General features: G+C 34.2%; 1 protein-coding gene across 1 annotated transcript in view; it reads left to right on the plus strand.

The window, feature by feature from the left end:
• The first annotated feature begins 2,110 nt into the window (after positions 1 to 2,110).
• Positions 2,111 to 17,920, plus strand: part of LOC117334223 (thrombospondin type-1 domain-containing protein 4-like) — a 78,438-nt gene continuing 62,628 nt past the window's right edge. The window contains exon 1 of the mRNA XM_033893715.1: positions 2,111 to 2,716. Within this exon, the coding sequence (XP_033749606.1) occupies positions 2,706 to 2,716 (11 nt within the window). The 5' untranslated portion in view covers positions 2,111 to 2,705. The remainder of the gene's footprint in view (positions 2,717 to 17,920) is intronic.

Here is a 17,920-nt window from a genome sequence, read left to right on the forward strand (position 1 = left end):
ATCTGTATGGGCTTAAGTCATAAAATTCAGACTATCTGTACGGGCTTTAGTAATTAATTCGGACTATCTACATTTTGTATCTGTACGGACTTTAGTCATAAATTCAAACTATCTGTACGGACTTTAGTCATAAAATTCAATCTATCTGTACGGGCTTTAGTCATAAAATTCAGACTATCTGTATGGGCTTAAGTCATAAAATTCAGACTATCTGTACGGGCTTTAGTAATTAATTCGGACTATCTACATTTTGTATCTGTACGGACTTTAGTCATAAATTCAGACTATCTGTACGGACTTTAGTCATAAAATTCAGACTATCTGTATGGGCTTTAGTCATAAAATTCAGACTATCTGTATGGGCTTAAGTCATAAAATTCAGACTATCTGTACGGGCTTAAGTCATAAAATTCAGACTATCTGTATGGGCTTAAGTCATAAAATTCAGACTATCTGTACGGGCTTTAGTAATTAATTCGGACTATCTACATTTTGTATCTGTACGGACTTTAGTCATAAGTTCAGACTATCTATCTGTACGGACTTTAGTAATAAAATTCAGACTATCTGTACTGGCTTTAGTCATAAAATTCAGACTATCTGTACTGGCTTTAGTTATTAAATTCAGACTATCTGTACGGACTTTAGTCATAAAATTCCGTCTATCTGTACTGGCTTTAGTCATAAATTCAAACTATCTGTACTGGTCTTGTGTACTGTCGTGTCTTTAATCAGAAATTGCGCCTTTACCGTCCATATAAGAACTTTGATAATATCAGATTTTTGCGGTTCACTTTTCGTCTCGTTTTCGTAATAGTGTTTACTCTTCAATAAGATAGACCTCATCCTACTCATCATTTACATAATTGGATTTCCAATCTGACAACAGGCAGTCTACATTAGTTTCCTTTTATAAACAAGTTTTAAAATGAATCTGAATATCCTGACATATTTTAAAAACATTGACATGATCATAATGTTCCGCCCGCTGCTTCAGAACAGCTGTGAAATCAAAAATAAATCTAAATAAATTAACTATTTAATATAGTCCCTCATGCGTGCACGATTTATTTTCTGTCCTAGTCATGCAATTGAAAATCATTTATGTACTAGTAAATCTGCCTTGTCTGTTTCGTCAGCTTAATTTAAGTTTAAATATATTTCGTTTACATCGAATGCAAACCAATTTTAACAGTAAGGGTATGTCTGTTGCACAAATACATCGTTCGTAGTTGTTTGTTTTCAAAACACATGTTTCGTTTTGTTTTGTTTTTTGTCTTTTTTTTTTGTCTTTTTTTTCTGTTACACAGTGGTATAACGACAAGATCTTAACGTATACAAAGTAATAATCAGATATTAACCAAGGCTGAAGTTGGGGGGACATTTCAACATAACTTTCGTCTGCATTTCCTATAATGCGTGTGTTGTTCATTCATAATCTATGTTTCTGACCAGGAATTTGAATGTGAGTTTTATTATTGAAATGACAATAACCTTGACAGAGCCTTATAATATATCTTTTTAAAGTTACTCTCAAGCTACTCTAGTAATTTTATTCAAGAGGAACATTAGAAAGTATCGCTGAATTTTTAAATTCATAAATGTTTAAAACAAGGATGAAACTATGAATAGTCTCAGCGAATTTCATCTTATAAATATACTTCTATACATGGCTACATAATTGATGTACTCTCAGAATGTCTGTTTACAATTAGACAAAAACCTGTAATGGATGGCAATATTTATCAAAGCCAGATAGTAAGATACACTCAATTAGATAGCGAAGATGCACGAAATTGATGGTCGTTTACCTTCCCCGCCTTAAAGACTATAAATATGTAAATTATTTATTACATCTGTATGTTTTTCCTTTGTGAAATAAATGACTGTCTTTGTGTCTTCAACGATGTGGAAAAGAGCATGTTTGATACCAGGAGAGTTGCATCGGACTAAGTTTACACAAAATGAGTCGGGAGCCTGTTTTGAATGGATTGCATCTATGCGCGACGAAACTGCCTTCACAAACATATACACTGTATCTGCGGTAAAACTATATATATTATATATATATAACTATCTTTTGTAGGATTTGTAAACATGCAGATGTTGTGAACGAAACTTGTTGAGGCTGTCTTAATCCCTTAACGCTGAAGTATCACAGCTTAGTTTTGTTTGCAAGTATTTCGGTGACTTTTAAGAGTCGGACTGCATTGGGTGTATGTGAGTGGCTTGTTCAGTTCTATTCGCGCGCTGCTAATAGCTGTAAGCGAGACACTCTCGGTATACTTTATGTGTAGCTACTACACACGAATGTCTTCCAGCTTTTACCTGAGATCATCTGCCGACGGTATTTAAATTGCTACAAGTTTACCTGGAGTTCGTTCACAGCTTTTCTTCAAACTGTTTACCTCGACGGTAAAACCTGAGCATAAATGCATCAGTTGTGTGATGTAAACGAGAATATCCGATTAGACCTTTTTAGTGTAGATTAACGCTGAGAAGCACTTAACAGGAGACTACATCTTACAGTTTAACTTTTCAAGGATTAATCTTTTGAGTGATTTCGGAAAAAAAAGTTTGCTGCATTTTTGTGGATACATTTTTGAAGAACAGATTCGCCTAAATTAGGATACTTTATATTGGAAATGTTACCAGAACATCGTTAATGTTGGAATAATCGACCATAGAATCAAACCTGGGTAAAGATGATGCCACGGTAAGCTTTTACTTAAAATTCTTGAAATGTATCATGTCTAAAATTTAAATTAAATCTTGATAACATAAAATGTTACAAACGTGATTCTAGATATTATGATACATTATCAATTTGATATAAATCATGTGACATGTACTAAATTATATACCCATGTTGTGCTTTCAACTCAAACGGAGTAAGCTGGGGTTCGTATCCATATTCCCTTAAGCATTAACCAAGTAAGCCTACAACTTGTCAATCCCTGAAAATAAATATGCATTTTCATGAGTTCAGGAATTTGTACTTTCTTTTATAACTTTTTTTTCAAATTTTGAACAATACAATGTTTTTTACTTGTATGAACAAGGCAATTTTTTTAATTTGTATGAACAATACAATGTTTTTATTTGTATGGACAATACAATGTTTTTTATTTGTATGAACAATACACTGATTTTTATTTGTATGAACAATACAATGTTTTTTACTTGTATGAACAAGGAAATTTTTTTTATTTGTATGAACAATACAATGTTTTTATTTGTATGGACAATACAATGTTTTTTATTTGTATGAACAATACACTGATTTTTATTTGTATAAACAATACAATGGTTTTTATTTGTATGAACAATACAATGGTTTTTATTTGTATGAGCAATACAATTTTTTTTATTTGTATGAATAATACAATCCACGAGAAGGATGTACAGTTTAAGAATCAACCACACTAAAAACTTACCTCAGAATTTTGATCTATAACGTTAAATGGCGACGGTAGGAATTTGAAGACTGTGATTTTTGTGAGATTTAGAGGATTTTATCAGGGGATATATTGTGAACGCAATAGCTACTGTGGTTGTAGGCATGATACAATTGTATATCTCAGCCTTGAACCACTATAACGATCCCTATATTATCTAGTAACTTACAAACTCGTAAATGTCGCACTTTAAAGAAGTTATTTATACATTGTTCTCAGAACTCACGTTTTGTTGTTGTGTGCTAATGAACTCCACCAAACCAATATACTTACATTGTATTTTATTGTTCTATAAAAAATATTAATGATCGAGCTAACAAAGCCGAGAGTCGAGAATATCATCTGACTGATAGCAGTGCCAAATAGTTAATGATCTTTGAAATGAGCATCTGTTTCAGCACACACATATCATATGATTCCCTTCCCATAACACTTACCACTCAAATAAACAAATGACAGAAATACTTTGAATTAACAGACAAATTTATCACAATAGTTACCTCAGCCAGACGGTTTATCAATGATTTATATATACATATACATGTATGTGGAAACCACGTAAACGTTGGCTGATTGCTACTCCACATTGATAGCTGCACATACATTTATGGCACGTGCAATATTAAAGCCAATGTCGATAGTTTAAGCTTGTAATGGGTTCAGCATTGTTTTTGTCATACTATTTTAATGAGTTTAGCAATGGTATTGTAAAATGTTGTAATATATTTAGTATTGTTATAGTTTTAATATTGTAATACATTACGTATTGTTATTTTTTTAATACTGCTTTTAGTTTTTAGTACTGTTATACAATGCAGTTTAAATATTTTATCGGTTAAGAATTGTAATAGTTTGAGTATTGTTATATATTTAGTTTCGTTATAGTTTTAGTAATGTAATGGTTTTGGCATAGTTATTGCTATTTCAATGACTATTGCATACTAATGGGTTGATAATGTAATGACTACTATTTATTAATGAGTTTAGCATTTAGACAAGTATGGCATTGGAATTGGGTTGAACTAGAGTCAAAGACAGGCAGAGCATAGTAGAACGTTTTCTCGATTACAGAAAAAACCATGAACATTACCGTCAACATATCAAAACTGAAATTACTAATCTTTGAGCCTCTTTCGCACGAACGGTATTGCGATCAAGTATTAAAACAGAAATAAAAGCATATTTGTGCACGACACTGTGGGCGTGCCAATTTATCATTATGCTAACCTGATAGTTGTTTGTTTTGTGCTAAAATTGGTTTAACCCCAGGAATATCTTTGCAGATTATACTGTAACTTATGTGCCCATGTTCTTTGATAATGCCCTCATAACCGTTCAGGGACCATGAAGATTTCCATGGAAAAAAATCAAGTGCCATCAGACAGGAATGACATAATCCCGTTCTCCTCGGTGCCCCTTAACTAACGGCCATTATTCAACTTCATATTTTCCACGGGGAAGCATTACATAACTCAAGGAAATGTTTTCAGCTAAGCTTTTCGCTTAAACCTTTGATACTTTCCTGTGGATTTAAAACAAAAAAACTTCCTTATTATAAGCAATCTTATTTAAACCTGGGCCTGGACACAGTAATAGAGACACTCAACACTCAACGAAAACCATGTACTGGAAAGTATGGCGTCGGGAAATTATGGTTATCGAGAAAAAAATAAAGGTAGCCGAAGTTTCGATTGGTTCCGCCGATCATTTACGTGTCTCCAGTAAAAGATACAAAAAGCCCTCGATTTTACACGTGCGCCACAAATAATGAAGTAGGAAACAGCAAATATATTCTATTCGAAATTCACAGCCTGATGGATACACTTGGTCAAGGGAGGGGGCGTGTCCAAATACCGTCTCATCTCCTCTGATTTAAAATGGCCAATCGTGCTCATCTTTGTGTCGTAGTGTGTTTTGTCAATAAACGAATTTTCACTTAATTTTTATATATATATATTTTAGCCTTGCTTGCAAGAAACATTCTCATTGGCTTGAAAATTGGCTTGTAAACACTAACGTCCGCGGTAATCATTTAGTTACAATGAATCTTTAAAATATTGGGTAATTGTACGTATTACTGAATAACTGGTACTTGAATTGCATGTCCATCATATGTACATATAAGACTTTCCGTAAGAAGAATTGCTCCCCCTCTATAGACACAAATGATGCCATCTTTAAAAAAGATGCATGACCGTATTCTACTAACAGCATGTATACGTAGGCAATTTCCGTAGAGCTTGAGTAGAGGTTAAGAGGTCCATCCGAGCTTCTATATCAGTATTAATCGTTGTAATTTCTAGACCAACCGTTGTTTTCCTAAAGTGATACTCAACTTGGATTGCACAAACAATTATGCATACATTTTATTGAACATGCTTTTATTCAAGAAATTGTATATAGGGATATATTTTATGAATGCTTGTTTAGTTGATGTAACAGTAGGCGTTCCTACTGTATATGTGAGAATAAAAGCGTTCGTAACCACGCAGTATACAGATTGCCTCGATATGAAGTACGAACACTTCAAAATATCTGAACGCAAGTAAATCCATTTGAGATGTCACTTTGATAAAAATAATAAAGGTTAAAATTGACGTGTATACAGGCTAAATAATCGATAAACAAATGACGATTTACATGGAGGCTATTAAAAAGTGCATAGATAATAAGACAAGTGGTCTGGAAGGGTAAGCGTCTCCATGCTTCATCGACTACATCCGCCTTGTCTTGATCAAATCCAAGTACGGTCAAGTTGTTGTTCAAATGAAAACCGGGGGACATCTTTCACCAACAGCACAACCATGTATTCCCATGTCACTCCAGGAATATCCTCAGTGACATTATGATGAAGACTATAGAGCTGCCCCATGGCTTTCGTCACATGTCGGATTGACAAACGCTTTCTTACATTCATCTCAATGAATCGTACAATTTTTCCAACAATACAATTCCTGGTAGCTTTATTTAATTATATTTTGAGATACCTTGTACACCCTGAGCGGTGTGATATATTGTACACCCTGAGCGGTGTGATACCTTGTACACCCTGAGCGGTATCTCCTGTTAGTTATCCTGTGTTTACCAGACTAATATCTGATGTGTTTGGGATCTGATACAGGTGTCGATATGTGACGTAGACTTGATAGTTTACAATATACATGTATTAGTACCTAACATTAAATACTCACACTTGTACTTAATGCGACGTTGGCTTCATTTCACGGTTAATGCTTATTTCTTATTAGAAACAAATGTTATCTTTTTATATGATGTAGCATAGCAAATGTGTCTTCGTCATCTGCATGACAACAAGCATATTCCTGGTAAAACCTAGATGTCTTGCCTCTTGTTTATCATTATGAAGTCCCTATTTATCACTGTACAGTAACACCAAGATGTAATGTCCCTGTGTATCACTGTAATACCTAGATATAATGTCCCTATTTATCACTGTACAGTAACACCAAGATGTAATGTCCCTGTGTATCACTGTACAGTAACACCTAGATATAATGTCTCTGTTTATCACTGTAACACCAAGATATAATGTCACTGTTTATCACTGTAACACCTAGATATAATGTCCCTGTTTATCACTGTAACACCTAGATATAATGTCCCTGTTTATCTCTGTCCAGTAACACCTAGATATAATGTCCCTGTTTATCACTGTACAGTAACACCTAGATATAATGTCCCTGTTTATCTCTGTAACACCTAGATATAATGTCACTGTTTATCACTGTAACACCTAGATATAATGTCACTGTTTATCACTGTAACACCTAGATATAATGTCCTTGTTTATCACTGTACAGTAACACCTAGATATAATGTCCCTGTTTATCTCTGTACAGTAACACCTAGATATAATGTCCCTGTTTATCTCTGTACAGTAACACCTAGATATAATGTCCCTGTTTATCTCTGTACAGTAACACCTAGATATAATGTCCCTGTTTATCTCTGTACAGTAACACCTAGATATAATGTCCCTGTTTATCTCTGTACAGTAACACCTAGATATAATGTCCCTGTTTATCACTGTACAGTAACACCTAGATATAATGTCACTGTTTATCACTGTAACACCTAGATATAATGTCCCTGTTTATCACTGTACAGTAACACCTAGATATAATGTCCCTGTTTATCACTGTACAGTAACACCTAGATATAATGTCCCTGTTTATCACTGTAACACCTAGATATAATGTCCCTGTTTATCACTGTAACACCTAGATATAATGTCACTGTTTATCTCTGTAACACCTAGATATAATGTCCCTGTTTATCACTGTACAGTAACACCTAGATATAATGTCCCTGTTTATCTCTGTACAGTAACACCTAGATATAATGTCACTGTTTATCACTGTAACACCTAGATATAATGTCCCTGTTTATCACAGTAACACCTAGATATAATGTCACTGTTTATCTCTGTACAGTAACACCTAGATATAGTGTCCCTGTTTATCACTGTACAGTAACACCTAGATATAATGTCCCTGTTTATCACAGTAACACCTAGATATAATGTCCCTGTTTATCACTGTAACACCTAGATATAATGTCCCTGTTTATCTCTGTACAGTAACACCTAGATATAATGTCCCTGTTTATCACATTAACACCTAGATATAATGTCCCTGTTTATCACTGTAACACCTAGATATAATGTCCCTGTTTATCACTGTAACACCTAGATATAATGTCTCTGTTTATCACTGTAACACCTAGATATAATGTCACTGTTTATCACTGTAACACCTAGATATAATGTCCCTGTTTATCACTGTAACACCTAGATATAATGTCCCTGTTTATCTCTGTACAGTAACACCTAGATATAATGTCCCTGTGTATCACTGTACAGTAACACCTAGATATAATGTCCCTGTTTATCACTGTAACACCTAGATATAATGTCCCTGTTTATCTCTGTACAGTAACACCTAGATATAATGTCCCTGTTTATCTCTGTACAGTAACACCTAGATATAATGTCCCTGTTTATCACTGTAACACCTAGATATAATGCCCCTGTTTATCACTGTAACACCTAGATATAATGTCCCTGTTTATCACTGTACAGTAACACCTAGATATAATGTCCCTGTTTATCACTGTACATTAACACCTAGATATAATGTCCCTGTTTATCTCTGTACAGTAACACCTAGATATAATGTCCCTGTTTATCTCTGTACAGTAACACCTAGATATAATGTCCCTGTTTATCTCTGTACAGTAACACCTAGATATAATGTCCCTGTTTATCTCTGTACAGTAACACCTAGATATAATGTCCCTGTTTATCTCTGTACAGTAACACCTAGATATAATGTCCCTGTTTATCACTGTAACACCTAGATATAATGTCCCTGTTTATCACTGTAACACCTAGATATAATGTCCCTGTTTCTCACAGTAACACCTAGATATAATGTCCCTGTTTATCACTGTAACACCTAGATATAATGTCCCTGTTTATCACTGTACAGTAACACCTAGATATAATGTCACTGTTTATCACTGTAACACCTAGATATAATGTCCCTGTTTATCACAGTAACACCTAGATATAATGTCCCTGTTTATCACTGTAACACCTAGATATAATGTCCCTCTTTATCTCTGTACAGTAACACCTAGATATAATGTCCCTGTTTATCACAGTAACACCTAGATATAATGTCCCTGTTTATCACAGTAACACCTAGATAAAATGTCACTGTTTATCTCTGTACAGTAACACCTAGATATAATGTCCCTGTTTATCACAGTAACACCTAGATATAATGTCCCTGTTTATCACTGTAACACCTAGATATAATGTCCCTGTTTATCACTGTAACACCTAGATATAATGTCTCTGTTTATCACTGTAACACCTAGATATAATGTCACTATTTATCACTGTAACACCTAGATATAATGTCCCTGTTTATCACTGTAACACCTAGATATAATGTCCCTGTTTATCTCTGTACAGTAACACCTAGATATAATGTCCCTGTTTATCACTGTACAGTAACACCTAGATATAATGTCCCTGTTTATCTGTGTAACACCTAGATATAATGTCACTGTTTATCACTGTATCACCTAGATATAATGTCACTGTTTATCACTGTAACACCTAGATATAATGTCCTTGTTTATCACTGTACAGTAACACCTAGATATAATGTCCCGGTTTATCTCTGTACAGTAACACCTAGATATAATGTCCCTGTTTATTTCTGTACAGTAACACCTAGATATAATTTCCCTGTTTATCTCTGTACAGTAACACCTAGATATAATGTCCCTGTTTATCACTGTACAGTAACACCTAGATATAATGTCACTGTTTATCACTGTAACACCTAGATATAATGTCCCTGTTTATCACTGTACAGTAACACCTAGATATAATGTCCCTGTTTATCACTGTAACACCTAGATATAATGTCCCTGTTTATCACTGTAACACCTAGATATAATGTCACTGTTTATCACTGTAACACCTAGATATAATGTCCCTGTTTATCACTGTACAGTAACACCTAGATATAATGTCCCTGTTTATCTCTGTACAGTAACACCTAGATATAATGTCACTGTTTATCACTGTAACACCTAGATATAATGTCCCTGTTTATCACAGTAACACCTAGATATAATGTCACTGTTTATCTCTGTACAGTAACACCTAGATATAATGTCCCTGTTTATCACTGTACAGTAACACCTAGATATAATGTCCCTGTTTATCACAGTAACACCTAGATATAATGTCCCTGTTTATCACTGTAACACCTAGATATAATGTCCCTGTTTATCTCTGTACAGTAACACCTAGATATAATGTCCCTGTTTATCACAGTAACACCTAGATATAATGTTCCTGTTTATCACTGTAACACCTAGATATAATGTCCCTGTTTATCGCTGTAACACCTAGATATAATGTCCCTGTTTATCACTGTAACACCTAGATATAATGTCACTGTTTATCACTGTAACACCTAGATATAATGTCCCTGTTTATCACTGTAACACCTAGATATAATGTCCCTGTTTATCTCTGTACAGTAACACCTAGATATAATGTCCCTGTTTATCACTGTACAGTAACACCTAGATATAATGTCCCTGTTTATCTCTGTAACACCTAGATATAATGTCACTGTTTATCACTGTAACACCTAGATATAATGTCCCTGTTTATCACTGTAACACCTAGATATAATGTCCCTGTTTATCTCTGTACAGTAACACCTAGATATAATGTCCCTGTTTATCACTGTACAGTAACACCTAGATATAATGTCCCTGTTTATCTCTGTAACACCTAGATATAATGTCACTGTTTATCACTGTAACACCTAGATATAATGTCACTGTTTATCACTGTAACACCTAGATATAATGTCCTTGTTTATCACTGTACAGTAACACCTAGATATAATGTCCCTGTTTATCTCTGTACAGTAACACCTAGATATAATGTCCCTGTTTATCTCTGTACAGTAACACCTAGATATAATGTCCCTGTTTATCTCTGTACAGTAACACCCAGATATAATGTCCCTGTTTATCACTGTACAGTAACACCTAGATATAATGTCACTGTTTATCACTGTAACACCTAGATATAATGTCCCTGTTTATCACTGTACAGTAACACCTAGATATAATGTCCCTGTTTATCACTGTACAGTAACACCTAGATATAATGTCCCTGTTTATCACTGTAACACCTAGATATAATGTCCCTGTTTATCACTGTAACACCTAGATATAATGTCACTGTTTATCACTGTAACACCTAGATATAATGTCCCTGTTTATCACTGTACAGTAACACCTAGATATAATGTCCCTGTTTATCTCTGTACAGTAACACCTAGATATAATGTCACTGTTTATCACTGTAACACCTAGATATAATGTCCCTGTTTATCACAGTAACACCTAGATATAATGTCACTGTTTATCTCTGTACAGTAACACCTAGATATAATGTCCCTGTTTATCACTGTACAGTAACACCTCGATATAATGTCCCTGTTTATCACTGTAACACCTAGATATAATGTCCCGGTTTATCACAGTAACACCTAGATATAATGTCCCTGTTTATCACTGTAACACCTAGATATAATGTCCCTGTTTATCACAGTAACACATAGATATAATGTCACTGTTTATCACTGTACAGTAACACCTAGATATAATGTCCCTGTTTATCACTGTACAGTAACACCTAGATATAATGTCCCTGTTTATCACTGTAACACCTAGATATAATGTCCCTGTTTATCACAGTAACACCTAGATGTAATGTCCCTGTTTATCACGGTACAGTAACACCTAGATATGATGTCCCTGTTTATCACTGTAACACCTAGATATAATGTCCCTGTTTATCACTGTAACACCTAGATATAATGTCACTGTTTATCACTGTGCAGTAACACCTAGATATAATGTCACTGTTTATCACTGTACAGTAACACCTAGATATAATGTCCCTGTTTATCACTGTAACACCTAGATATAATGTCCCTGTTTATCACTGTACAGTAACACCTAGATATAATGTCACTGTTTATCACTGTACAGTAACACCTAGATATAATGTCCCTGTTTATCACTGTACAGTAACACCTACATATAATGTCCCTGTTTATCACTGTACAGTAACACCTAGATATAATGTTCCTGTTTATCACTGTACAGTAACACCTAGATATAATGTCCCTGTTTATCACTGTACAGTAACACCTAGATATAATGTCCCTGTTTATCACAGTAACACCTAGATATAATGTCCCTGTTTATCACAGTAATACCTAGATATAATGTCCCTGTTTATCACTGTAACACCTAGATATAATGTCCCTGTTTGTCACTGTAACACCTAGATATAATGTCCCTGTTTATCACAGTAACACCTAGATATAATGTCCCTGTTTATCACTGTACAGTAACACCTAGATATAATGTCCCTGTTTATCACTGTTACACCTAGATATAATGTCCCTGTTTATCACAGTAACACCTAGATATTATGTCCCTGTTTATCACTGTAACACCTAGATATAATGTCCCTGTTTATCACTGTAACACCTAGATATTATGTCCCTGTTTATCACTGTAACACCTAGATATAATGTCCCTGTTTATCACTGTACAGTAACACCTAGATATAATGTCCCTGTTTATCACTGTACAGTAACACCTAGATATAATGTCCCTGTGTATCACTGTACAGTAACACCTAGATATAATGTCCCTGTTTATCACAGTAACACCTAGATATAATGTCCCTGTTTATCACTGTAACACCTAGATATAATGTCCCTGTTTATCACTGTACAGTAACACCTAGATATAATGTCCCTGTTTATCACTGTACAGTAACACCTAGATATAATGTCCCTGTGTATCACTGTACAGTAACACCTAGATATAATGTCCCTGTTTATCACTGTAACACCTAGATATAATGTCCCTGTTTATCACTGTACAGTAACACCTAGATATAATGTCACTGTTTATCACTGTACAGTAACACCTAGATATAATGTCCCTGTTTATCACTGTACAGTAACACCTAGATATAATGTCCCTGTTTATAACTGTACAGTAACACCTAGATATAATGTCCCTGTTTATCACTGTACTGTAACACCTAGATATAATGTCCCTGTTTATCACAGTAACACCTAGATATAATGTCCCTGTTTATCACTGTACAGTAACACCTAGATATAATGTCCCTGTTTATTACTGTAACACCTAGATATAATGTCCCTGTTTATCACAGTAACACCTAGATATTATGTCCCTGTTTATCACTGTAACACCTAGATATAATGTCCCTGTTTATCACTGTAACACCTAGATATTATTTTTCTGTTTATCACTGTAACACCTAGATATAATGTCCCTGTTTATCACTGTACAGTAACACCTAGATATAATGTCCCTGTGTATCACTGTACAGTAACACCTAGATATAATGTCCCTGTTTATCACAGTAACACCTAGATATAATGTCCCTGTTTATCACTGTAACACCTAGATATAATGTCCCTGTTTATCACTGTACAGTAACACCTAGATATAATGTCCCTGTTTATCACTGTACAGTAACACCTAGATATAATGTCCCTGTGTATCACTGTACAGTAACACCTAGATATAATGTCCCTGTTTATCACAGTAACACCTAGATATAATGTCCCTGTTTATCACAGTAACACCTAGATATAATGTCCCTGTTTATCACTGTAACACCTAGATATAATGTCCCTGTTTATCACTGTAACACCTAGATATAATGTCCCTGTTTATCACTGTACAGTAACACCTAGATATAATGTCCCTGTTTATCACTGTACAGTAACACCTAGATATAATGTCACTGTTTATCACTGTAACACCTAGATATAATGTCCCTGTTTATCAGAGTAACACCTAGATATAATGTCCCTGTTTATCACTGTACAGTAACACCTAGATATAATGTCTCTGTTTATCTCTGTACAGTAACACCTAGATATAATGTCCCTGTTTATCACTTTAACACCTAGATATAATGTCCCTGTTTATCACAGTAACACCTAGATATTATGTCCCTGTTTATCACTGTAACACCTAGATATAATGTCCCTGTTTATCACTGTAACACCTAGATATTATGTCCCTGTTTATCACTGTAACACCTAGATATAATGTCCCTGTTTATCACTGTACAGTAACACCTAGATATAATGTCCCTGTTTATCACTGTACAGTAACACCTAGATATAATGTCCCTGTTTATCACTGTACAGTAACACCTAGATATAATGTCCCTGTTTATCACAGTAACACCTAGATATAATGTCCCTGTTTATCACTGTAACACCTAGATATAATGTCCCTGTTTATCACTGTACAGTAACACCTAGATATAATGTCCCTGTTTATCACTGTACAGTAACACCTAGATATAATGTCCCTGTGTATCACTGTACAGTAACACCTAGATATAATGTCCCTGTTTATCACTGTAACACCTAGATATAATGTCCCTGTTTATCACTGTACAGTAACACCTAGATATAATGTCACTGTTTATCACTGTACAGTAACACCTAGATATAATGTCCCTGTTTATCACTGTACAGTAACACCTAGATATAATGTCCCTGTTTATCACTGTACAGTAACACCTAGATATAATGTCCCTGTTTATAACTGTACAGTAACACCTAGATATAATGTCCCTGTTTATCACTGTACAGTAACACCTAGATATAATGTCCCTGTTTATCACAGTAACACCTAGATATAATGTCCCTGTTTATCACAGTAATACCTAGATATAATGTCCCTGTTTATCTCTGTAACACCTAGATATAATGTCCCTGTTTGTCACTGTAACACCTAGATATAATGTCCCTGTTTATCACAGTAACACCTAGATATAATGTCCCTGTTTATCACTGTACAGTAACACCTAGATATAATGTCCCTGTTTATCACTGTAACACCTAGATATAATGTCCCTGTTTATCACAGTAACACCTAGATATTATGTCCCTGTTTATCACTGTAACACCTAGATATAATGTCCCTGTTTATCACTGTAACACCTAGATATTATTTTTCTGTTTATCACTGTAACACCTAGATATAATGTCCCTGTTTATCACTGTACAGTAACACCTAGATATAATGTCCCTGTTTATCACTGTACAGTAACACCTAGATATAATGTCCCTGTTTATCACTGTACAGTAACACCTAGATATAATGTCCCTGTTTATCACTGTACAGATACATCGTCTATTTCGTTCACATAAATGACTCATTGATAACGTACTTGTTTTTGAAAACGACGCAATCTTACATCAACGTTACGTGACCATTCCAACATTAACCGTGGCTGATGTTGTTTATTGCTGCACAGGTCTCGCGCCATACTACACTGTACCAGTTAACGTTTCTAGGCACTTGACAATAAGATAAATAATTGATGTTTCATGTTTCTGACCTCTATATGAAAACATATACATAAATTTCTTAATAACATCTTTTGTGTGATTATTAGTATTCCTATCACTCCTATACAGGGCTTTAAACCTGTATTAGATTACAACAATGAAAGTTTATATCTAGTCGTTCCGTTTATAAATTGCTACTTACAATTCATTTTAAATGTCTTCTTTTTTTCTACATCGCATCAATGTTGCAAGGTCAGCATTTTCGGAAGAAGAATGTGATATTCTTATAGATAAGACTTTTTATTAAATCAGCTTTGTATGAGTGGTGGTATACGTAACAGATATACATAGGAGTCTGGAAGTCATATCCTGAATATTCGAGATAACTGATTTTACTTTATATATACAGTATATATATATATAGTTTTTTACTGTTGGGACTTATTTTCTTTAGAAGTTAGCAGGGTCTTCTAATTATACGAGTTCGATTCGAGATTTGAGTACGTCTTTTACTGCTGCTAACGTTAACATTAGTATGCTCTAACTAATCCTCCTAGTGGTTGTTAGGCGGGCAAACATGATAATATAAAGAAGTAAAATCAATGCAATTGATGATTTGTATATTTGTATTGTTATTTATAATTCATCATATTAAAGCCAAAGCAAGCGAAAAGCAACAAAATCAGAATACAAAGCTAAATCCACCTTAAATTTGCAAACAAGTTATGAAACAACTCGTTTCAAGCGACGAATCCTTCTGTTAATGAGGTAGTAACGTAACACTAAATACACTCGTAATCCTGATAACACTTGTAACTAGGTTTTACATGGATGTACTGTTTCCTAATAAAATATATTTTTTAATTGATAATGTCCATATATTGTTAAATGAAAAAACTAAAAAAAAACTTCTTTTAATTTGAATATTATGGAGAAATACGATTTATTAATATAGGCTATATAGATTATCGGTACGATGTCTAGGATAATGAGTTGGCGAAAACAATCATCAGTATTTTTAATAACGATTATGAGAGTGAAAACAATAAAAAACAATGTAAAGTATTTTTAAGTTTATCTATTTATTTTGAGAGTAGTTTCCTTTAAAACTAGACATGTTTTCCACGGGAGTATTGTAGAGCCTATATGTCTTCTTGACGAAAGAAAAAGAATGCAAATAAGCTTTTAATAACACGCTATTTGATTTAATTGGGTTCAGCCTTTCCTTCCCGTTGTACAGTTCTGCTGTTCATTGTCGCCATTAATGATTACATGTGTAATCATTTCCGGCCAAATAAAGCACTTAATACTACAGTCACATATAAACAACTCTGTCTTTTATAAAAGGAGTTTTCTTTATGGGGTCTACGGTAGTCTTCTCGGGGATATATGTTCTTTTAATGGTAGTAATAACTGGCTTACAATATGGAGAGATGTATGTTTGTGTGTAAATGTTGTCTTAAACATAATAAATAACAACAACACATACTATTTTGGGGTGTGTGTACAGTAGGGAAAATTCAGCCATTATAAAGACAACACATTTCGATACAGCAATACAATATAAGAATACATAGTTGTTTTCGATTCCATCGATAAAATGCGGAAGTAACATTAAGGCAAAGATTTGGACGTGACATTCAGTCAAAATAATGCCACATTTGGCCACATGCCTGTTTTTCCCAATCATGTAGAGGGATACAGCAGTCTTATATGTACTTACGTGTACATGCCTTTGCGCTTTACTGCTCAATTCCAAATATGCATCAATCCTTAAAGTGATATGAAATCGGAATGAAAACGATTGGACAATATCAATTACGTAAACTGACGTAAATAAACTTTAAAATAATATCGGTATCTTCAAATTAACTTCCAACTGGTCATGACGGAACGGAATGTAACCACTATATATCATCGAGTTTCTACCTCCCAACTTGTACATACGCAGGTGCTTTATTTTTCTATTTTCATCAAAGCTTACTACACTGGTTATCTTTGGTAATGCATTACGAGAGAATCACAACGACGCATTTGCCTTAGATACGATCTCTTTACTAAATGGGCTGTACGTAATTCCGAAATCTTTAGATATCTATTTTTCGCAATATGCAAATCTGCCTCAAAGGTATCGATAGCAAAATATCTGATTAATGAACATTATTTTAGCCTCGAAAAATATTAAACATTGCCTTGTACAGAGCTTACAACACTTTAACCGATTTATCTAGTATATGGTATCAAGGCTCATTTAGCAACTAATATCCATCAATGTTTAATTTACTGGAAATTAAAATGAAAAAAAAATACAGAAAAAAATAAAGCAAACAACTCCGTCCAAAAGAGCATAAAATTGAATGTAAAAGATTGTGTAACATTTACATGACGGGCATTCTTCTTGCGCCATGGCACCTAGCATGAAATCAAAACGTGTTCAGCAGAATTATCGCTTACATGCATCTCAATTAG

This window comes from Pecten maximus, chromosome 9 (assembly GCF_902652985.1).
Source record: "Pecten maximus chromosome 9, xPecMax1.1, whole genome shotgun sequence".
Lineage (NCBI taxonomy): Eukaryota > Metazoa > Mollusca > Bivalvia > Pectinida > Pectinidae > Pecten > Pecten maximus.